Source organism: Osmerus eperlanus, chromosome 21, assembly GCF_963692335.1.
Source record: "Osmerus eperlanus chromosome 21, fOsmEpe2.1, whole genome shotgun sequence".
In the NCBI taxonomy this organism is placed as follows: Eukaryota; Metazoa; Chordata; class Actinopteri; order Osmeriformes; family Osmeridae; genus Osmerus; species Osmerus eperlanus.
In genome coordinates, this window is record NC_085038.1 from 994,216 (window position 1) to 1,016,521 (window position 22,306).

A 22,306-nucleotide genomic window follows, 5' to 3' on the forward strand; every position below is an offset into this window, starting at 1 on the left:
GTGGCTCGTTATTATCTCACGTGTGGTCAACCTCGTCGTAGGAACGTAAATTGCAAGCTCCCGGTTTGAACGTGTGAATGGGGAGTTACTCTCCTCAACGTTTACATTATGTAGGACACAGCCATGATGCTTACTTCGATTTTGAAAAAAAATAAAAATAACAGATTTACGTGAGAAAAATCACCTGCTATAGCCAGCATAACGGGAGAACATAACGGGAGGAGCACAGCACAACTGCAGGCTACCGGGTGACGAGAAAGATGGACATAACAGACCAAGGAGCCCAGATGGAGCCGCTACTACCGACGGTAAGGATGCTTATCATTTATAACGGATATACTAATGAAATTGTAATGAATTGTATTTTGTTGGATGCGCAAATTAGTTTCCATGTCGCCAAGGTAGAGATGATAAGATATGGTGTTGTTCATATGACTCATTAACTATGACCCATAAACAATTAAGCTCAATCAATTCGCTCACATCATATTTTAAAATTACCAATAGCATTTCAAAGCGGTAAACGTTGCGGTGTTTTGTCTCGGTAGTACGTCACGGTATTATTATTTTTGAAAGACAATGGTTTTATGTTCAAGATGGGGCCACGCGACGTCTTGCGCACTCTATAGGCTAGATGGCACCGGAGTTGCCATATTGTCTCTTTCATAATTGCCAAGTAGCCCAAGCTTAATGCAAATGTATGGACAATGCTTTTACACACCTCACAAAGACCCCCACCACAAGACTGTTACATTTTTTATAAGGCACGATGGACTAATGATTACATTATAATTATATGGACCTAACTATCCGGGTCAGATCTCAATGATCCATAATCGTCAGCTGTCAATTATACTTCCACGCTGATTGGAATTCCATTGCGTCATTCGAGACGCCGTTCTGAAAGGCGTTCCAACTGGAGGCTGAGATTGGAACAGCTAATGATAAATTATCTCTCTGCCAGGTGAACAGTCATCTAATTTGAGCTTCATGCTGACAACAGACTCATGTCGACGCCGACTGTACTACATTAGCTCCCGGGCCCGGTCTAGCTTTCTTTCGCCTCTCTCGATGCTCTCTGACCGCACTTGAAAAAAACTTGTTGAATTACCAGTTCGATCTGTGCCTGTCCTTTCTTATTACCATGTAGGCGGTAAACTGCTGAGGAAGGGGGAAATGAGCCCATTTGAAATTATAAAAATAAATACATAGCCTACTGTGTTTTCTAAAATACTGTCTGTTTGAAACCTCTTAAACACAGTTCAATTGTACCTGACTGGCCTCACATTCAAGTCTAACATAGACATACGCCTTTCTTCTTTTTTATCGGTGCTCTGGCGTTTTATCTTTTATCGTTTAGGAATGGATCGTATTGGATCTCGGTTTATATCTCAGATGCGCAAAAATTGGCCTAACTTTAACGTTGATGTGGTCAAGCGCTGTAGTTTGACAGGTAGGATAGAATTCGATAGGTAGGATAATGTTTGGCCACCGGTTTTACAATCCAGATTAATATTCGTGTCCGGCGCAGCGGCTAGGGCCAATCAGTATTCAGGTTGTGTGTGGAGAAATGGCTGCCACACAGGGAGGGGGGGGGGGGTGGATATGGCGTTTCATTTAACCGCCGTCCCAAACAGAGGTCTCCAACAGGACAGTCTCTGATTGTCTCGAAATATGGCCCAACAGTTAATTTACGTACTACATTGAACATGTTATTAATTTCCCCGTCGCTTTGTTCAAATCATGACTACAAAGTAGGCTACAGCAGAAGATCAAGGATCAGTAGTACATTGTTCCAACAGTATTTCGATGGTCAGACTACAGGCGCTGTACCCTATACTACATATGTACAGAGTTAATCGCTGAACATTGCCTACCTGTAGGACAGCGATAGTTTTTGAGGTTTGGTAGAGGGACAGTACAGACAGCAGACTTTAAGAAGACTATCCTACAGTACCTACAGGAAGGATTTTACGACTGATTCTCTGCTCTGTGCAATGCGGTTAGCGTGTGATTGTATAGTCAATCATTCCATCCTCACTCGCATGTGCTGCATCCTAATGTGTAGTCATGGTTATCTGGGATGTGCGATGGAATGTGAGGTGAACATAAACAATGTCAGTGGATCCATAGTAGGCCCTATGTGTTGTAAACATTTGATTTGTACCATCTATGGAACCAAATCAGGGACAATGTTTTAAATGTTAAAAGGCATTGAATAGGCCTATTTAATATTGACATTTAAACGCCACCGAATTTGTTGCTTTTGAATTCACCTCGTTAAAATGAAAAATATTCGAATTTCAGTTCTATTTGAATTTCTGAAGCTTGAATTTTTGGATCAGATTTTTTTTTGTGTTTCATATTTCTATTTTGAAGGGGTGAAAAACCATTAAAATGATTATTTTTTTTAACCAGAGCACCATTGGAGTATATTTATTTGTGTTTCTCACAGAAGCGCATAGTTTTGTTTAGACAAATCCCCGTTGACAATATTTAAGTGCTATAATATTGTTTTAGTGTTGCAGATATGTTTCTGTAGGCTCTTTTGACCTGGAGACCTTGAAACACTGCAGGGCCTCGTTACTAGGACCCCTGCACTGATGTCTGTGCTTCTCTTTTACAGGAACAAAGTTCCCAAGGGGACAAGTCCGTGGTGAGTACTTCTGTTATTTCCCCCCAAATCGACTCACTTTCCTTTGAAGGACTTTTAACCTCTGCTATCAGTCAAGTTGATGGATAAATAACAGTTTCTGAATCAGACAACATGTGCCAGTTAATCTGATGTTCTCTCAAGAGTGTGGATCTCATTTCTAAAAGGAGCGGGCGGCCTATTTTCAAGCCTGAGTTGGGATGTGTTTGTTTTGTGGAACGAGCTGGAGGGATGGGAGAGAGAGATGCGTCGTGTTTGGTGTAAATGGTGCAGACATGATTACAGATCTGATGTTATCAGATGCAAGTGTTTGTTTTGTTTAAGTGGTGAAAGAAGTGTATGAGGAACAACAAACCACAATGCACAGGGTTAAGCACGACAATCTAAAACAGCTGGGGTTACGACAGTAAGTAAAGTAACATGCGGATGCAAAAGTACTAATAAAAACATTAGGCTCTCTTGATTTTACTTATCTAGCAGAGGTCCATCATGCCTGAACAGAGTTTTATTGGGAACCTTCACAAACCATGTTAACAACATCCAGAGAGTTCGACTTAAGAGAGTGTTCTCCTATTGTGACAAGTGGTTCTAGAACGCCCCTGTTTTCTGAGGACGCGTGGGAGTGTGGCTGGCCTGGCTGGACTGGGGCCAGGCCAGTCTGGACGTGGTTAGAGCAGGGCTGCTTCCAAGGACACCCTGTTCCTGGACTAGAGGGAGATGTCTGTCCTGCTGAGTGGACCGATGGCTCCCCACAATAGCTGTGAAATATCTCTGCTTCTGCCCTGTGTGTGTGTGTCCATCTGTGTGTGTGTGTGTGTGTGTGTGTGTAAGGCAGGGGGCTGGGGGGGTGGGACAGAGAGAAGGAAGAAGAGACACGAGTGAGGGAGTGAGAAGAGAGAGGGGAACGAAAGCTGTGTGAAAAAGAGAGATGAAGAAAGAGAGAGAGGGCTGTGAGAGGCAGATGGAGAGAGAGAGATAGAGAGAGGAATGCATGCTGTGTATGAGTGTGTAATGGAAAGAGAGAGAGATGGAGAGAGAAGTTGAAGCTTATCAGTGCTTCTCAAAGTGTTTATCTCAAGTCGAGTTCTTCTATCCCATCCGAGGCAGGCTGTCAGACATGAGGAGAGTGACTGAGAGACAGTACTGCTGTTAATCAGCAGAGTAGCAGGGGTAGCATACTCTTTGTAGCGCTGTCTATTTTTAGCCCTGCATGTCCTGCTGACGGTGCAGAGAGGCAGCTCTGCATCTGCCTCAGGTGAGGGCTCGATCAGAGGCAGTTCTGCGTCTGCCTCAGGTGAGGGATGGATCAGAGGTGGGCTGCGGACATCAAAGCCTCCAGCATCTCCGAGTTCAGCCGCTCCGCCTTGCGTTCCGTCGTAACATGGGCTTCCAGCGTGGAACCCTCTGGATGGACCCCCCCACCCCGGCGCCCGGAGCAAGGAGGAGGAGGAGGAGGGAGCTAGCTGGTTTGGTTTCCCGTGACTTAGACGGAGCCTCCCTTTGAAAACAGAGCCCCAGCCCTGCACAGCACCCGTGATGTCAGCGCGTTAATCTCACCAGGGGATTGGTGGATGGAGGCTTGTCAGGAACATCGGAGGCTGTCTGGATGAGAGCCCCAGCCAGGCTGTGCCCAGAGCTGCTCGACGCAGACCAGAGAGAGGACCCGCCTGGGTGACAAGCAGGAGAAGGCTCCACCAGGGATAAAACCTCCGTCCGAAGGTCAGAGGCAGGAGACAAAGATATCCGAGGGACTAGGGGCCTTGTGCCTCCACCTGTCAGCGTTCAGCTACCCTGGAGCACAGAGCAGGGACTGGAACATGCTCGCTGGTAGTCTGGACCCCCAGAATGGCTTCATCTGTCAGGTATGGTGCTGAGATCCGCCTGAGGAAGGGAGCAGAGCTGGTGCTCTCTCAAGCATGTCTGTGCGGTCGAGTTTCCACATCTGACTCCTTAAAAGGGTCAGAAATCTAGTTTGTTGCAACAGCTGTTGCCAGGTTTGAATGATGGATCTGGTGTGGATGGATCTGGTGTGGATGGATCTGGTGTGGATGGATCTGGTGTGGAGGGTTGTGACAGGACAGAAGCTCTGCTGTCAGAACGGGACTCATACGGGTCCAGAAACACAGTTGTGTTTCCATCGTTCACTGAATGAGCCTGAGCCCTAACGGGGCTTAGAGGATATTTAGTGCCTGTGTCCTGGGCAGTCTTGCAGCGTGGATGGGGGTTATGTTTACTGTGTGCGATGCTGGTGTGGAAGGTTATGTGTGTGTGTGTGTGTGGTGCTGGTGTAGAGGGTTATGTGTGTGTGTGTGATGCTGGCCAAGGGCTGATCTGGAAGGTTCTGATGAGGGACTCATGCCAGATGGACTCTCATTCTCTCAGCTTAACCCTTGTGTTATCTTCGGGTCATTCTGACCCATCAGTCATTGTGACCCACCGTCGTATTGCGACAGATTTACCGCATACAAAGACAAAGTGAAGCATTTTCTTTTAACAGCTAGGCTGTCTCAGACCCCCCACATTGCAAAGGTTAAAAGAAAATTATTTTAATTTGTTTTTGTATTGGGTAAAATTGGGTAAACACAACGATGGTTCGTTATGAACCTTTGGGTCATGTGACCCGAAGGCAGCACAAGGGTTAAAACCTGCTGCTTTCAACCCATTGATCTTTGAGCGAGGCGAAGGGTAAACAAGTGTGTAGTTTGTGTGGTATGTGCGTTCTGTGCATCTGTGTTTGTATGGTGAGTGTGTGTATGTGTCTTTTCTGGCTAGACGTAGATGGGTTATGTCATAGAGGCACAACCACAATGTGTCTTGTGTGTGGACTCCTTCCTCCTTCTCTCTCCCATCTTTTCTCCGTGGTGCTGAGGCTGATCCTGCTGCCATCGCCACGGTAACCGCAGCCATCAGCAGGGATCAGAGCCTCGACCGACCAATCGCGCGGCATCCTCCTCCCCAGCTAATCCGCCCCTCGCCCGCTGGTATCTGGAGCTATAGAATGAGCACATTGCCCGATCTGTGACAGACAGATTTACGTCAAATCTCCTCTACTCTGAAGATGCTTGAAAAGCCACATGGAATGTCGTGCCATGCGTAGCTCAGCCCTGGCCCGACCCAGCGGACCTCTGCACATCTGCTCCTAATGGCAGTTGATTTAAAGGTACTGTATGACTTAGACTGGATATCGTATGAACGTAAACACGATCAACCCTGCGGTTCCGTGCGTCAGAGAATCCCCCGAGAGAGACAGGGAGGGGGCTGGACACAGAGGCCCGCCGGGAGCCGGTCTCTGAGAAGTCTTCTGGAAGCACGTGGTGAGGATGGTTCTCTCTAGGATAACAGAACCTGAGCTACACCCTCCTTTACGTCAACATAGGAGACCTAGGCTGTGTTTATTGTTCCTCTGACTGGAGAAACAGTTCCTGCTAGCGCTGTCCGTCAGCCCTGCCACCTCCCACTCGCTGGAGTCATTCAGACTGAAACAAAGACGATGTAATATTAAACAAATAGCTCAGTGGTAGAGCATAGGGATGGATATAGCTCAATGGTAGAGCATGGGGATGGGTATAGCTCAATGGTAGAGCATGGGGATGGGTATAGCTCAGTGGTAGAACATGGGGATGGGTATAGCTCAGTGGTAGAACATGGGGATAGGTATAGCTCAGTGGTAGAGCATGGGGATGGGTATAGCTCAGTGGTAGAACATGGGGATGGGTATAGCTCAGTGGTAGAGCATGGGGATGGGTATAGCTCAGTGGTAGAACATGGGGATAGGTACAGCTCAGTGGTAGAGCATTTTTGACTACAGATCAAGAGGTCAAATGTTTGAATCTCTTGTATATCGCTTTAGATGAGAACGTCTGCTAAATAAACATATAATAATGCTGTCCAGGTAGAGAGCTAGACATTCACCTGGATGGTGAACACCTTCCTGTTGTCTGATCAAACAATATAAAACAACATCCACATCAGACAGGCACCGGCTTTTTTCAGTTTAACAACGCGCCTAGTTCCAGTATTAATCAATAATGAATGTTGGTCCATCTGTAGATCCTGTGGAGGGGATGCTGGTGAACAGGGGCAGGGAGGGTGCTGCAGAAGAGCTGGCAGTCATGACGAGTGTCTGGTGTATTTATTTCTAGGTCTCATCAGATAGTTTTAGAGGGTACTATGGCACCTGCACGTTGCTGTTGAGATGAACGCAAACGATTGACTTGGAGCACAACATGCAGCACAGGTGACACACCGGTGTGTTTTACTGTGAGGGGCAGAGGAGCAGGACACACAGTCAGGGAGAGGTGTGTGTGTGTCTGAGTGTGTTTGTCTGAGTGTGTGTGTTAATCAAGGTATGTCATCCCCCCAGCTCCTTCCCCCTCTCCTTAGTGGTTACAGACAGCAGTGATCATCTAGGTCATCGTCCTCTCGTCCCCCAGGCCCTCTACGGTCCTGTCCCAACCATGCCTCATCACCAGGCGTGGTTCCACTACGGACAAATGAATCGCCTGGATCACTCTCTTGCCCACTGTGTGTGTGTGTGTGATTTGGGGCAGTGTCGCATTGATGGACGAGGGATTGAAAAGCACCGCCTGGAATCTGTAACTGTTCTCTGTCAGATTCTAGGCCACCTGCTCTGCTCCTGGTGAATGTTTTAATCCTTTTGGGGATTTCAGTCTTGGAGGATTTTGTTGTTATTCTCTAGTTTGTTTTGTTGCTGCTAGGGGAAATAGAAAATGGTGGTATTTAGCCACTGAAGGGGAGTGTAAAGAGAGGTGGAATCTTGAGTGAATAGCACGCGTTAGCAATGTCTGTAATGAGCCAACGTGCTGTCTTTCAGTTAGGATATATCTATAGATATATAAATGATATATCTATAGATATATAAATAATATATATATGTATATAAATGATATATATGTAAATGATATATATATATATCAATTATATATATTTGAAAGCCCTTGTTTAAGTTCAGATACAACCCATCCTCACCCTCCAGAACCATTAAGTGGATTGGAGTCTTTAAGGATTAAAAGGCAATTGTGTTTTAAGCTCATGTCCTGCAATGTGTGTGTGTGTGTGTGTGTGTGATATCTGCTAAATGGATATCATGGTACTGAACTCTGTTTCTGCTGTTCTGCTTGTGTGTTCGGATGCCCTGAGGAATGACACAATATCCCAATGTCAGCCCACCCCCTCCAAGGTCAACATGGTGCGCCTCTCCTCCAATCACAGAGCAGGCCCTGCAGGTTCCATGCTCCAGTCCTCCAATCACAGAGCAGGCCCTGCAGGTTCCATGCTCCAGTCCTCCAATCACAGAGCAGGTTTCTCTCGGTTGCCCCTCCCAGGATGCTCTCTCATCCAGCCTGCTGCCTACACAGCTAGAAACGTTAGCATATGCCCTGTGTTCATGTCTCTGGGAGCGAGTTTGCTTATAACTGTGTGTGCACGGGTGTGTGTGTGTGTGTCACCCCTCCTCCACCTCCTCAAGCGTTGAGCAGAGTCACATGACCCTGATTAGAAGCAGAAGTGCATGCTGGGATCTGGTTTCATCCTGTATTTTCGAACAGAAGAAAGGTATAATGTTAGACGCCCCCTTAAGATCTGATTCCAGGTCAGATTTTGCGTTATGCTGTGCTATGGGGAAGGGCAGGATTTGGGGGAGATTAATCTGATCACAGATTACTGTGCTGTAATGAAAGCGGGGAGGTGTACTGGAGGCAGTCCCTGGCCTAGTATTGGTTTGGATGCCGACCCCTGGTCTATAAATAGACACAGAAAACCACAGGCAGAAGTTCAGTCTCATTTGTCACCCCAGCCCCAGATGTACTGTATTATTTAGGATGCTTCAGTTTTCATGCTGTGACTGCATTGGCAGGAGAACAATGTTCACATCAAAGATGTGCAGTTTCATTGTGTTAATGACAGTGGTTCCACTTCCACAGTATTCTGAACATTACATGACATTTGATTCTGGTTTGACCAGTTTTGTTTTAGCAAATCAGGGCTGGGTGAAAAGCGATTTCAGACGTTCATTGTGTGTGTGTGTGTGTCACTGTACGTCTCAGGGAATGCAAGGCAGCTGTGTGTGTGTGTGTGTGTGTGTGTGTGAGAGCTCTAATGATATTACAGAGGCTGAGGTATGACAGTGCAGGCAGAAGCAGTCTCCACCCTGTAGGTCCTCAGATGAGGGCTGTAGCAGGCTGGTACGCTAATCTGATACCGTTGTTTGTGTCAGCCAAACATTGTGCTCAGAGAGCGTTGATTGTGTCTAGCCAGACGACATGGACTCTGATGGAGGTTTGAGATATAAAATAGCATACCACCTAGGTTGTGCATAAATGCAGGGTGATGCACAGCGATAATAAGACTGAAGTTAAAATCCTGAGTCTTTGATCAGTTATCTGAGACCATTTATCTGAACGCTACAGTTCGGTCCAACTCCTATTCTGTGTATTTTTTGTAATTATGTCAAGTGCCGACAACACGTAGGCCCAGTCCGATTACATCGTCAAACGAATACAATATGGAGAAGGGTCAGCACCCAGCAGGGTTCAGATTTACTCTGATTTGACAGGGACGGGTTTGTGTTTTGAGATTATTATGAATTAATTTTGATGGTGTGAGAAGGCCCTCTGTGGTATGTTTTAGGCGATTACAGACGGCGTCGTGCCAGGACCGGCATTAGCCAGCGTTAAGCGGCAGCCTTCACAATCATATTACACAGACTCAGCACACTCACAGGGGAAAGGCACCGATAAAATGATGATGGGAGGTATAGAGTGGCAAATTAAAGATATATTTCACCTTGGATCGATCTTTACAAGTTCAAAAGCCCAGAGACACTCACAAAGTAGGCATGGCTTCGTTTATTTGCGTGGTCACCCGTTTGGACAGAAAGTCGAGTCATGAAACCTAACGCAGAGAGCATCTCCATTACTGTAGAGCCAGCTAGCCTCTTAGTAAGTAAGAGTCGTACTATCGTACAGTAAGCATCCGTTCCGCTGTTTTAACAACCGTCTACTGAATGCACAATTTCCCCCTGCTGAAGAGGTAAAAGCTTGCCCGAAAATCTGACACAGATCATCCTCAACACATGGGAGCGTTTCTGGAAATAATTCAAACGGGAGACTAAGACATTAACATCGGAATCTGCCAGCCACTCGGAGAAACGAAGGAGGCTGGCGGAGTTAGTGGGCCACGCTGGTTACCATGGCGACTGTCTTGCCGAGTTATCCTCACGTAACTTGTGTTTATTTCCGGAAACGTCGTCTTTGATGGGGGGTGGGGGGGGGGGGGGGGCTTACGTAACACCGGGATGCTCGTGATTACGTGCGTGCGGTGTTGGGAACGGGAACTGTGGCCTTGGCATGTTGAATGGTCACGACCACCGTTCCCTCTCTAAAGCGAGGCCCAAAGAAATGCTGTCCTTGATAACTACTGCATCATTACTGAGCTCCAGAACGCATGTGTGGTGAGGATGGTGGTGTGGAGGATGACTTCAGTGGTGTGTGTGTGTGTGTGTCCTAGCGGTCTTTATGAGCCGTGTGTGTGTGTGTTGGTACAGAATGTGTGACTGTCTCTTGTCTTTTCCCCTGTAGAGGGCTGATGAGGAGGCGGTGGTGGACCGTGGGGGCACGCGCTCCATGCTCAACACCAACTTTGAGAAGGAGGAGCTGGAAGGTAAGACTCCTTCACTGCCTCCACGAATACTGCCACTCTCATGCTCGGCGTTGCCATGGCAAACCCTCAGAACGCCGCCATGGAAACATCAATAGAGAATTGGCAGAGACAGGGAGAGAGGAATCCTTCCCAGCGAACATGCACGCACCCACACACGTAGATGACCCTGTATTTTTTAGTAGGTGTAGGGAATCAAAACTAAACCACCACACACACTCCATATATTCCATGTATGGGCTTCTTTTTAAGAGGAATGGAACACACACAGGGAGGTGGCGTTCTATGACATCAGCATGTGCACAGGCCTTGGGAGATGTTCTAGTTAAACACAATGCCTCTCATCTTGACTCACCACTGGGTCCTTGCCATTTTTAGACCGGCACATCACCAGCTACCCGTAGTGTTGTTACTGTGAGAACTCAGATCCGGTTCTGCTTTCTTTATCCGTTTCCACCACACCGACATTGTTCCCTCCCTTATCTTATTTCAAGGTTTCTGTTTTGTACCCAAGAGACTAATTATTTAAATAGGTTTTGCTGTAATTATTTGGATTTTTTTTTACACACAAACACAGTTTTGTGTGTAAAATGTAATCATCTCCAGTTCATATGGAGTCAGTTCCACTGTGCTGTGCTGACGAGTCGTGTCCAGAGATGGAGGGCTGTGTGGATGGAAGTCATCTTGTCCGAGTCAGCACTCTCACTCAGAAGCCACTCAGAGATGAAGCCTGGGGGCCAGCCCTGGACACCAACCATGGAGTCAGCCAGCCTAACCCTCACTGTCCCTGACCCTGGGATACACACACACATGCTGACACACACACACACACACACACACACAGAGGAAATGGTGAAAGGAAGAGAAGGAAAATTAGAAGGATGAGGCACGGAGGGAGGGACGGAGGTCGATCGATTGAACGTCCTCCTGTTTCAGCAAGGGATAGTAATCACGACCATCCAAACAGTGATCAACAACAGCACTTCCTCCCGGATGATCTGATTTCCTCAACCAGGAGGATTGTGGGTATTGTAGTTCCACAACATTGACCGAGTGTCTGTGTTTGTGTCCAGGTCACCGGACTCTCTACATAGGAGTCCATGTCCCACTGGGCCGCCGGTCTCACCGACGCCACCGTCACCATGGTCACCGGCACAGGAAGAGGTCCAGGGAGAGAGACTCCGAGGTGGATGATGGGAGAGAGTCGCCCTCCCACAGTAAGACTAGGGGGTGTGGCCTGTCCTAGGGGGTGTGGCCTGTCCTAGGGGGTGTGGCCTGTCCTAGGGGGTGTGGCCTGTCATAGGGGGTGTGGCCTGTACTCTGTGTCTGCGCTGGTTGATGTTGTCTTGAGTTCTTTTGTGAGTTGTGTGTGTGTGTGGTAGTTCATGGACATGTTAAGGGTTGTTGTGATGGGGTGTGTCAGGGTGTATCAGAGTAATGATTTATTTATTTTCCTTCTGTTTCTCCTCCCTCATTTCTTTTCATCCTTTTGCATCACATGACATCCCCTCCCTCTCTCCCCCCACTATCACCCCTCCTCATCAGTGGACACCCCTGCCCAGAGGGTGCAGTTCCTGCTGGGGACCGAGGATGGTGACGAGGAGCATATCCCCCACGCCCTGTTCACAGAGCTGGATGAGATCTGTCTCCGCGAGGGAGAGGATGCAGAGTGGAAGGAGACCGCCAGGTAAACGGTCATGTGATGGGCCCCTTAGCCAATCAGAGCTACTGAGGCGTACGTAAGGTTCTGTCACTGCAAGTTGTTTGACCGTCACTGACCGTCTTTCTACTGAGCTTCTTACTTGGACTTAAAAAAATAAAATTAAAAAAAGGATTTTGACATTTTGACCTCTGGTTTTGGAACTGTTTTCTGGGACTGTTAGAGGAATCACACTTGTGCGTGCGTGGTGTGTGTGTGGTGTGTGTGTGTGGGTGTGTGGTGTGTGTGTGTGGGTGTGTGGTGTGTGTGTGTGTGGGTGTGTGGTGTGTGTGTGTGTGCTCTCCAGGTGGCTGAAGTTTGAGGAGGACGTGGAGGACGGGGGCGAGCGCTGGAGCAAGCCCTACGTGGCCACGCTGTCCCTCCACAGCCTGTTTGAGCTGCGCAGCTGCATCCTCAATGGCACCGTGCTGCTGGACATGAGGGCCGGATCCCTGGAGGAGATCGCAGGTACTGCAGCCCTGGACATTTACATTTTACATTTAGTCATTTAGCAGACGCTCTTATCCAGAGCGACTTACAGTAAGTACAGGGACATTCCCCCGAGGCAAGTAGGGTGAAGTGCCTTGCCCGAGGACACAACGTCATTTGGCACGAACTGGCAACCTTCAGATTACTAGCCCGACTCCCTCACCGCTCAGCCACCTGACTCCCTGACACGGTCTGACCTGGACGCTCACCACAACACCGGCCTGGGTGTCTGGGTTAGGCCTGGGTGTCTGGGTTAGGCCTGGGTGTCTGGGTTAAGCCTGGGTTTCTGGGTTAAGCCTGGGTTTCTGGGTTAGGCCTGGGTGTCTGGGTTAGGCCTGGGTGTCTGGGTTAGGCCTGGGTGTCTGTGGTTAAGCCTGGGTGTCTGGGTTAGGCCTGGTCAGGGTTAGGGTTGGGTTGGGCTTGACGATGTGTTGGATTTTGGTTTGACTGGGTTATAAAGTGTGTGTGTACGTGTGTGTGTGTATGTGTGTACGTGTGTGTACGTGTGTGTGTGTATGTGTGTACGTGTGTGTACGTGTGTGTGTGTATGTGTGTACGTGTGTGTACGTGTGTGTGTGTATGTGTGTACGTGTGTGTACGTGTGTGTGTGTATGTGTGTACGTGTGTGTACGTGTGTGTGTGTATGTGTGTACGTGTGTGTACGTGTGTGTGTGTATGTGTGTACGTGTGTGTACGTGTGTGTGTGTATGTGTGTACGTGTGTGTACGTGTGTGTGTGTATGTGTGTACGTGTGTGTACGTGTGTGTGTGTTCCTCAGACATGGTCCTGGACCAGCACGAGGTGTGGGGGCCTCTGGGCGAGGAGGCTAGGCGCAGGATACGAGAGGCCCTGCTGAAGCAGCACCACCATCAGAACCACAAGAAGCTGGCCAATCGCATCCCCATCGTACGATCCTTCGCCGACATCGGCAAGAAGCAGTCGGAACCGCACTCCATGGACAAGAACGGTGAGGCCTGTTACATCATCTGATCAGCTGCTGTTCTTCAGTGTGTGAAATCTCCTTTAGTTGGTGTTTTGTATATAAGTGTGCGAGTCTGTCACTGCATTTGTGATGTGTCTCATGGTGTTTTGTGTGTGTGTGTATACCTCTATCTGTGTATCTGGCATGTGAACACCTCCAGAGCCCCCCCTCCTGTGGGCCTTGGAGCCCAGGGGCCCTCCCCCCAGCAGGCCCTCGTCTCGCTGGCTCTGGCCACGCTGTGTGTGTCTCCAGGCGTGCGTCTCCACCCCTCCCTGCCCCCTCCCTCCCCCCTCCCTCCCCCGCGGGCGCCTCCCCAGCAGAGCCCAGGCCGACCGCCTCAGTTTCCTCCAGGCTCTGGCTCAGGGCTACTCCCCTGTCCCCCTGCTGGACACAGACCAGGACGTTTACACAGGCAACTAGACACGACGCCTTCTCTGACTCAAACACTCATGTCGCCCGCTCAAGTTCTCATGTGTAGATGCTAGCGTCTCTGGCACTGAGAGTGAATGGATGGGCTTCTGAACGTAGACACAGGATACTTCACGTCCCAGGATCATACTGCCGCCCCTTCCACTGTTATTCAACCCAGAGATGAGTCACAACCACTCACATCCATTCATAACCTCCATCTGGATGTGTACCAGGGTTGTGGTGGCTTCTTTACTAACATGACTTTAACTCCCATCTGTTTGACTAGACTCACAGGGTGTTTTTAGTCTGATCATAGCTCTCGCATAGATTCAGACCTGGGACAGTTGCACTAATTCATTGTGAGAAATATGGTGCTAATGACACCAGTTTACTGGTTTGGTAAATAAGGAAATGGGTCGCAGGTTCAATTACCGACCCTTTACACTGCTTTGGATGCAAGTATATTTTAAATAAATACATGATAAATATTGAACCTTAGTATTTGAATTTATTTACACACAGTCATTGACCCAGATCTGCATCCCGTGTAGCAGGATCTCACACTAGCTGTTTGAGGGAGCTACAGCTATTAGCTGGTACCTACTGTACCTTGTTACTGTCGTCCTGCTTCTCTAGTGGCCTGTCTAAACACAGACCATGTATGTGTAACTGTGTCTGGTCTCTCCTCTCCGGTGGTCTCCCAGGCCAGACGGTCTCACCCCAGTCCCAGCCGGCCAGCATGGAGGTCAAGGGAGACGTGAGCAGGGAGAACAGCGCCGTAGACTTCAGCAAGGTAAGACCATCTAGCGCTGAGTAGCTAGCAACACACAGGCTATAGGAAAGAAAGAAGGGTGAGGTTCTTGCCAGATTTAGATGCCAGATTTGTTGACAATATTTCATCAAGATGAGATGTAACTTTTTTTGGGAGGTTACTGTATTGATAAATAGTAATATTATAGATGTCCTGGTGTTAATTTCAAACCAAGAAGAGTAAGAAATAATGTAACCCACATGCTGCGGTAGCTTAGCGCGTATGCTAACAGTAATATAACCTACTTGCTGCGGTAGCTTAGCGCGTATGCTAACAGTGCTGTCCGTCTGCTGTAGATAGACCTCCACTTCATGAAGAAGATCCCGGCGGGTGCAGAGGCCTCCAACGTCCTGGTGGGGGAGCTAGAGTTCCTGGAGCGTCCTGTGGTGGCGTTCATACGCCTGGCGCCAGCCGTGCTGCTCAACGGCCTGGCTGAGGTGCCCATCACCACCAGGTACCTGTTAGCATCACCACCAGGTACCTGTTAGCATCACCACCAGGTACCTGTTAGCATCCTGAGCAATCCTCATGTGTTATAAACATGTTATAACTCCTGTGTGTTCTCCGTCTGTGTGATCCCTCAGGTTCCTCTTCATCCTGCTGGGGCCTCTGGGTAAGGGACCCCAGTACCACGAGATAGGCCGCTCCATCGCCACGCTGATGACTGACGAGGTGGGCGGGGCTGGGGGCACACCGAAGCACATCTTATTAGGGCCAGAAAGGCAGACAAGGGCAATCAAGAACAGATTGAAGTGACTCTTCATTCTCCCCTCACAGGTCTTCCATGACGTGGCGTACAAAGCCAAGGACAGGAAGGACCTGGTGGCGGGTATCGATGAGTTTCTGGACCAGGTGACGGTGCTGCCTCCAGGAGAGTGGGACCCGTCCATCAGGATAGAGCCGCCCAAGAACGTGCCCTCGCAGGTCAGCCCCTCGCCCCCGCCCCCTGGGAGAGCTCACACTGGACCAGGGTTTAGAAACCACAGGGTTAGATTTTTATAGGTTGGATCATTATATGTTAGGCTATTATAGGTTAGATGATGTATTTTAGGTTTAGATTATTTATTATAATTTTCGATTGTTTAATAAAAGTTTAGATAGGAAACTGTAAAGAGGAGTAGGACCAAAGAACTCCACTATACCTGTTCTATAGGCAAATAAACTGGTTCTCCTGATCCTGGTTCTAATCCTCCAGCTCTGCAGATGTTCCAGCGTCTAATTCAGGCCCGTGGTCGAGCGTCAGCGCTCGAACCCGATCCCAGATCCGCTGGACTCGCAGAACACTCTCCAGAGATCTGCTCTCAATCCTTTTTTACATCTGTTTATGCCCTCACTAATACCAGCTATTCTGGGACGGGAGGAACATTCATCCATCAAATAAGTGGTTCATGTTAGTCTTGGCAGAAACAACGTTGGTCTTTACAGCGTACAGTAACCACCCTGTGTGACCCGGGTCCCTGTTCCCAGTCCTCAGGACACAGCAAGTCCCTGAGGAGCCTCCAGAGCACAGGAAGAGGCAGGACTGACTTGTGGTATGCTTGATTGACTCTATGATTGATTCTCACCCTATCAGGAGAAGAGGAAGATTCCTCCCATGCCCAATGGGGTGACGGATCTGGGAGAAGCAGAGGAGTCTGAGGGCCACGGAGGACCGGAGCTGCAGCGCACTGGGAGGTCTGTGTCTCTGTGTGTGTGTGTCTGTGTGTGTGTGTGTCTGTGTGTGTGTCTCTGTGTGTCTGTGTGTGTCTCTGTGTGTGTGTGTCTCTGTGTGTGTGTGTGTGTGTCTCGGTGTGTCTGTGTGTGTGTGTCTCTGTGTGTCTCTGTGTGTCTGTGTGTGTCTCTGTGTGTGTGTGTGTGTCTCTGTGTGTGTGTGTGTCTCTGTGTGTCTGTGTGTGTCTCTGTGTGTCTCTGTGTGTCTCTGTGTGTGTCTGTGTGTGTCTCTGTGTGTCTCTGTGTGTCTCTGTGTGTGTGTGTGTGTGTGTGTCTCTGTGTGTCTGTGTGTGTGTGTGTGTGTGTGTGTCTCTGTGTGTCTCTCTGTGTGTGTGTGTCTGTGTGTGTCTGTGTGTGTGTCACTCTCTCTCTGCTTGTCCCTTCCTCTTTGTCCTGTTTCTGGCCCCCACTTCTGTCCCGTCAGTAAATCAATCCCTCCTTTCCTCAGCAGACCCGGCCGTGGGCTCCTCTCCCCCCTCCCCTTCCCCCCACTCCGCTAGATATCCATCCCCTCTCTGAAGCACACTTCCCTGAGTGTGTTCAGAGTCAGTGAAGCAGACTGTCCTACATGAGGGCCATCTCTTATTCAGCGCTCCCAAGACCAGGTTAAGCAGACGGTTATCCACGCACCCACACAGTGAATACCCCTGTGGAGCTTTAAAGAGATCCTCCCGACATTCATTATTGATCAACAGTAGCGTTTACTCACAACCTCACCTGTTTCGCACATGCTTAGTCTAACTCAGCGCTGAAAGAGGTGCTAACCACCTCCAGTCATTCACAGGGACTGGAGCTATGTGAACATCATGTACAGAAGCATTAGGTACAGTACACACCCTAATTAAACTCTTGGGCAACGCTATTCCCAGACACAGTGCAGTGCAGACCTAGACACTGATAAGAGGTACAGAGTGAGGTGAGGTCCCAGGGTCTGGTCCAGTGCAGTGTGGTAGAGTCTGGTCCAGTGCAGTGTAGTAGAGTCTGGTCCAGTGCAGTGTAGTAGAGTCTGGTCCTGGCAGTGTTTGGCTCTGAGCCCAGCTCTGCTACGAGCCTCCCCAGAGATGCTGAAATACCACTGACGGGCACGCCCCCACCGTTGCCCCGGAAACCACCTCCAGCGAGGCAGCCATGCCACCTGCTACCAGGGGCGGGGGGGCGGGGGGGCGGGGGGGGACTGGAGGCCCCTCCCTCCCCCTTCATCCCCCCTCCTCCCATACCTCCATCCATCTCCCCTCCCTCCCCCTTCATCCCCCCTCCTCCCATACCTCCATCCATCTCCCCTCCCTCCCCCTTCATCCCCCCTCCTCCCATACCTCCATCTATCTCCCCTCCATCCATCCATCCATCCCATGTTTATTTAACCCCCCTCCATACCCTCCCCGTTTCTCTTCCTCCTCCCTCTGCTTTTCTCATCCCTTTCTCCCCCTTCCCCCTCCACAGTTTTCTCCCTCCCTCCATCCCTCCCTCCCTCCCTCCCTCCCTCATGCAGTATTCATGTGAGCTCGATGATAAATCAGCGATGTGTGCATACACACCATCTAACCATCCGTGTCTGTCATATCCTGTCTGTGCGTGTCACTTCCTGAGTGTTGAAGCGTGCAGTCACACCACCTCACGTGTCCTCGTGTGTTTTTTATCTCCAGGTTTTTTGGAGGCTTCTTCATGGACATCAAGCGCAAGGCTCCCCACTACCTGTCTGACTACAAAGATGCAGTCAGCCTGCAGTGTCTGGCCTCCTTCCTGTTCCTCTACTGCGCCTGCATGTCCCCCGTCATCACCTTCGGGGGGCTCTTGGGGGAGGCCACGGAGGGACGCGTAGTAAGTCGAGACAAGTGCACCTTCCTGTAGAGCAGTCACGGCAGTCACCCCCCCCCCCCCCACACACACACACACACAGAACTGAGAAAACCATTGTACAGAGACTCCATCAGTATTAGACTAGGCTTGGTCATAAATATAGCATGGTCCAGTATGATGCAGTATGATCCAGTATGATGCAGTATGATCCAGTATAGTCCAGTATGATCCAGTATGGTCCAGTTTGATCCAGTATGGTCCAGTATGGTCCAGTATAGTCCAGTTTGATCCAGTATGGTCCAGTATGATCCAGTCTGATCTGTTTGTGATCTGCTCCTCCAGAGTGCCATCGAGTCCCTGTTCGGAGCCTCCATGACAGGCATCGCCTACTCCCTGTTCGCCGGCCAGCCTCTCACCATCCTGGGCAGCACTGGACCCGTCCTGGTGTTTGAGAAGATCCTCTTCAAGTTCTGCAAGTAGGTCCCCGATATAGTACTCAGAGACTGCACCTGTTACAGTACACAGATGCTACACCTGTACACAGATGCTACACCTGTATAGAGATCAGCGATGTTAGCGCTTCACGTGGCCAGGCTTAGGTGTGAACATGTGACTGTGCTCATATGAACATGTTTGTGTGTGTGTGTCTGCCTGTGTGTGTGTCTGCCTGTGTGTGTGTCTGCCTGTGTGTGTGTCTGCCTGTGTGTGTGTCTGCCTGTGTGTGTCTGCCTGTGTGTGTCTGCCTGTGTGTGTGTCTGCCTGTGTGTGTGTGTGTGTCTGCCTGTGTGTGTGTCTGCCTGTGTGTGTGTGTGTGTCTGCCTGTGTGTGTGTGTGTGTCTGCCTGTGTGTGTGTGTGTGTCTGCCTGTGTGTGTGTCTGCCTGTGTGTGTGTGTGTGTCTGCCTGTGTGTGTGTGTCTGCCTGTGTGTGTGTCTGCCTGTGTGTGTGTGTGTGTCTGCCTGTGTGTGTGTGTCTGCCTGTGTGTGTGTCTGCCTGTGTGTGTGTCTGCCTGTGTGTGTGTGTGTGTGTGTCTGCCTGTGTGTGTGTGTGTGTCTGCCTGTGTGTGTGTGTGTGTGTCTGCCTGTGTGTGTGTGTGTGTCTGCCTGTGTGTGTGTGTCTGCCTGTGTGTGTGTGTCTGTCTGTGTGTGTGTGTGTGTCTGCCTGTGTGTGTGTGTGTCCTCCCAGGGACTACGGTTTGTCCTATCTGTCCCTGCGCGCCTGTATCGGTCTGTGGACGGCATTCCTGTGCCTGGTCCTGGTCGCCACGGACGCCAGCTCGCTGGTGTGCTACATCACGCGCTTCACGGAGGAGGCCTTCGCCTCGCTCATCTGCCTCATCTTCATCTACGAGGCGCTGGAGAAGCTGATCCACCTGGGAGAGCACTACCCCATCAACATGAACAACAACCTGCAGAAGCTCACCCAGTACTCGTGAGTCACACACACACACACACACACACATGTCCTCGCTTTATGGCAACAGACGCTGTTTATGGGTAGTTACGTGTGGTTGTGTGTGCGTGTGGATTTGTGTGTATGTGTTTGTAGTGTGCACGTGTAACAAAACAAGACCAGCGTTAAGCTACAGGCATTATGGGTTCTTCATCTTTTTCAGTAATTCTACAAGATTATTGCTTTATGTAGAATAATCCCAGGGAAGGACTGCATTAGTATGCTGCATAATCTACCGCAGGTTGAGATAAGGGATAGTCTGTTTAGTTGTTTTATTCGTTTTTTTTATAAACATTTGATAAATCCTATAGATTAACTACATAGTAGGAAAGACATGTTTGGTCTGGAGCCATGAAGGTGGATAAGGATAACTTTGTTAACGTGTGTGTGTGTGTGTCTCTCAGGTGTGTGTGTGTGGAGCCCACACACCCCACCAACGAGACGCTGAGGTACTGGGATGAGAGGAACATCACTGCCTCCAACGTCAACTGGACGTCCCTGGAAGTCTCGGTACTGAGCTAGCACTGTGTGTGGTTCTTTGTGTGGTTGTGTGTGTGTTTCTGTGTGGTTGTGTAAGGTTGTGTGTGTGTGTAGTTGTAGCCAGGAGAGACAGAGGGCAGCTGCTCTCTCCTGGCTTGGATCACCACGGTTCTCCAGCTTGTCTCCCCTGTCTGTGCAGGAGTGCGAGGTGTTCCGGGGTCATTTCGAGGGCAGCGCCTGCGGCCCTCACGGCCCCTACATCCCAGACGTGCTCTTCTGGTCCGTGATCCTGTTCTTCTCCACCGTGGCCATGTCCTCCTTCCTCAAGGAGTTCAAGACCAGCCGATACTTCCCCACCAAGGCACGACTCCTCCTCGCCTCCTGCCCTCCTCGCTTCCTGCCATTTGCCTCCTGCTTCCTTGCCACCTTCCCTGCCACCTAGTGTCCTAGCATCTTAGCGTCCTACCCTACTAGCCTTCTAGATTCCTAGCCACCTTGGATCCTATTCACTTAGCATCTTAGCCTCCCTAGCCTCCTAGCCTCTTAGCCTCCTAGCATCTTGGTATCCTAGCCTCTTAGTCTAGCCTGTCAGTCATTCGAAGGCCACACAGGAAACAGCTTCCCCGTTTTATTCACAGACTTCATAGTTATTTAGTTTCTGTGGTTTGTGGTCATCGAGAGTACAGTAATGAATCCCAGGTGTCATTTTGAGAACAGTTTGGTTCGTGTGGAAAGAGTCGACTTCCATCCATGAACGACTGACACCACCTGGTGGTGAAACAGCAGTACTGCATACACAACCCCATTCAGCCTGACCCGGCCATCCTTTTCCCTTTTTCTAGTGACAACCTCTAAGCCATCATGGTTATATAATGAATGTGATATATATATATAGATGGCTATGAACAATTCCGTCATAAAACTCATACCTCACTCTGGATTAAAGCGTTTGCTAAATGAGTCAAATGAAACTGAGTTGCTGTTGGTCCTCCTCTCCAGGTGAGGGCGATCATCAGTGACTTTGCTGTTTTCATCACCATCCTCACCATGGTCCTGGTGGACTACGGCCTGGGAATCCCCTCCCCAAAACTGCAGGTCCCCAGCAAGTTTAAAGTAAGTACACACGCACACAGCACACACACACGCACGTATATAACTCTTATGACTTTTGTACACGAATAAAATGAGCAATTTTATGTTACAAAAAATGTATTGTGTTGTGTGGTCGTCTCCAGCCCACCAGGGACGACCGCGGGTGGTGGATCAACCCGGTGGGGCCGAACCCCTGGTGGACCACCATCGTGACGGTTATCCCCGCACTGCTCTGCACCATCCTCATCTTCATGGACCAGCAGATCACCGCCGTCATCATCAACAGGAAGGAGCACAAGCTGAAGGTACCATCCTCAAAATGGAGGGAATGTTCTTTGTCCAGTCAGGAATCTCGTTTAGGATGTTTCTCGACGGTGTTGTTGATGTACCTCAGTAGTATTTGACGCAGATCATACCCTACCGCACCATTGCAAGTTCAGTCGCCCCCTAAAAAATACTTTGGATAAAAGCGTCTGCTAAACAAACACCTTATTCAGCATCCCTGAACCAGGAGGTGCCCAATCAAACCCCTCCGTTAAACAAATACCATCAACACTTCCTCCAGAGCGCGTCTTAACTCCTCTCCTCTCTCCGTGGTGCAGAAGGGCTGTGGCTACCACCTGGACCTGTTTGTGGTGGGGGTGATGCTGGGTGTGTGCTCCCTCATGGGCCTGCCCTGGTTCGTGGCGGCCACCGTCCTCTCCATCTCCCACGTCAACAGCCTGAAGTTGGAGTCGGAGTGCTCCGCCCCTGGCGAGCAGCCCCGCTTCCTGGGGATCAGAGAGCAGCGCTTCACCGGTCTCATGATCTTCCTGCTCATGGGCTGCTCCGTGTTCATGACATCCGTGCTCAAGGTGAGGTCAGAGGTGAAAGGTCAGAGGGAGGGAGTCGAGGGGGACGGAGGTGTGACTCGTTAGATGTGAGGGAGAGAGCTCCGTCATGCGTGTGTACAGACACACACACACACACGCTCACACACACTGTTAATAAACCTCTGGGTATAGTGTACAGCATCATTAACAATTCTTCCATAAAAATATTTTTTAGACCAGTGT

At 49.6% G+C, this 22,306-nt stretch overlaps 1 protein-coding gene across 3 annotated transcripts in view; it reads left to right on the forward strand.

Annotated features, from left to right (window-relative positions):
- The window catches only part of slc4a10a (solute carrier family 4 member 10a), a 27,377-nt gene continuing 5,071 nt past the window's right edge, over window positions 1-22,306 (forward strand). For 2 of the 3 annotated variants that reach the window (XM_062447359.1, XM_062447357.1), the window contains exons 1-20: window positions 1-308; window positions 2,627-2,656; window positions 10,252-10,333; window positions 11,404-11,547; window positions 11,876-12,017; window positions 12,337-12,497; window positions 13,297-13,485; window positions 14,616-14,704; window positions 15,019-15,176; window positions 15,307-15,394; window positions 15,500-15,646; window positions 16,296-16,396; window positions 18,076-18,250; window positions 18,572-18,705; window positions 19,413-19,658; window positions 20,084-20,189; window positions 20,359-20,520; window positions 21,159-21,272; window positions 21,395-21,556; window positions 21,854-22,105. In XM_062447359.1, the coding sequence (XP_062303343.1) occupies window positions 261-308; window positions 2,627-2,656; window positions 10,252-10,333; window positions 11,404-11,547; window positions 11,876-12,017; window positions 12,337-12,497; window positions 13,297-13,485; window positions 14,616-14,704; window positions 15,019-15,176; window positions 15,307-15,394; window positions 15,500-15,646; window positions 16,296-16,396; window positions 18,076-18,250; window positions 18,572-18,705; window positions 19,413-19,658; window positions 20,084-20,189; window positions 20,359-20,520; window positions 21,159-21,272; window positions 21,395-21,556; window positions 21,854-22,105 (2,730 nt within the window). In that variant the 5' untranslated portion in view covers window positions 1-260. Of the gene's footprint in view, window positions 309-2,626; window positions 2,657-4,148; window positions 4,516-10,251; window positions 10,334-11,403; window positions 11,548-11,875; window positions 12,018-12,336; window positions 12,498-13,296; window positions 13,486-14,615; window positions 14,705-15,018; window positions 15,177-15,306; window positions 15,395-15,499; window positions 15,647-16,295; window positions 16,397-18,075; window positions 18,251-18,571; window positions 18,706-19,412; window positions 19,659-20,083; window positions 20,190-20,358; window positions 20,521-21,158; window positions 21,273-21,394; window positions 21,557-21,853; window positions 22,106-22,306 lie in introns of those variants that run through there. The other variant, XM_062447358.1, reaches the window with a different exon arrangement.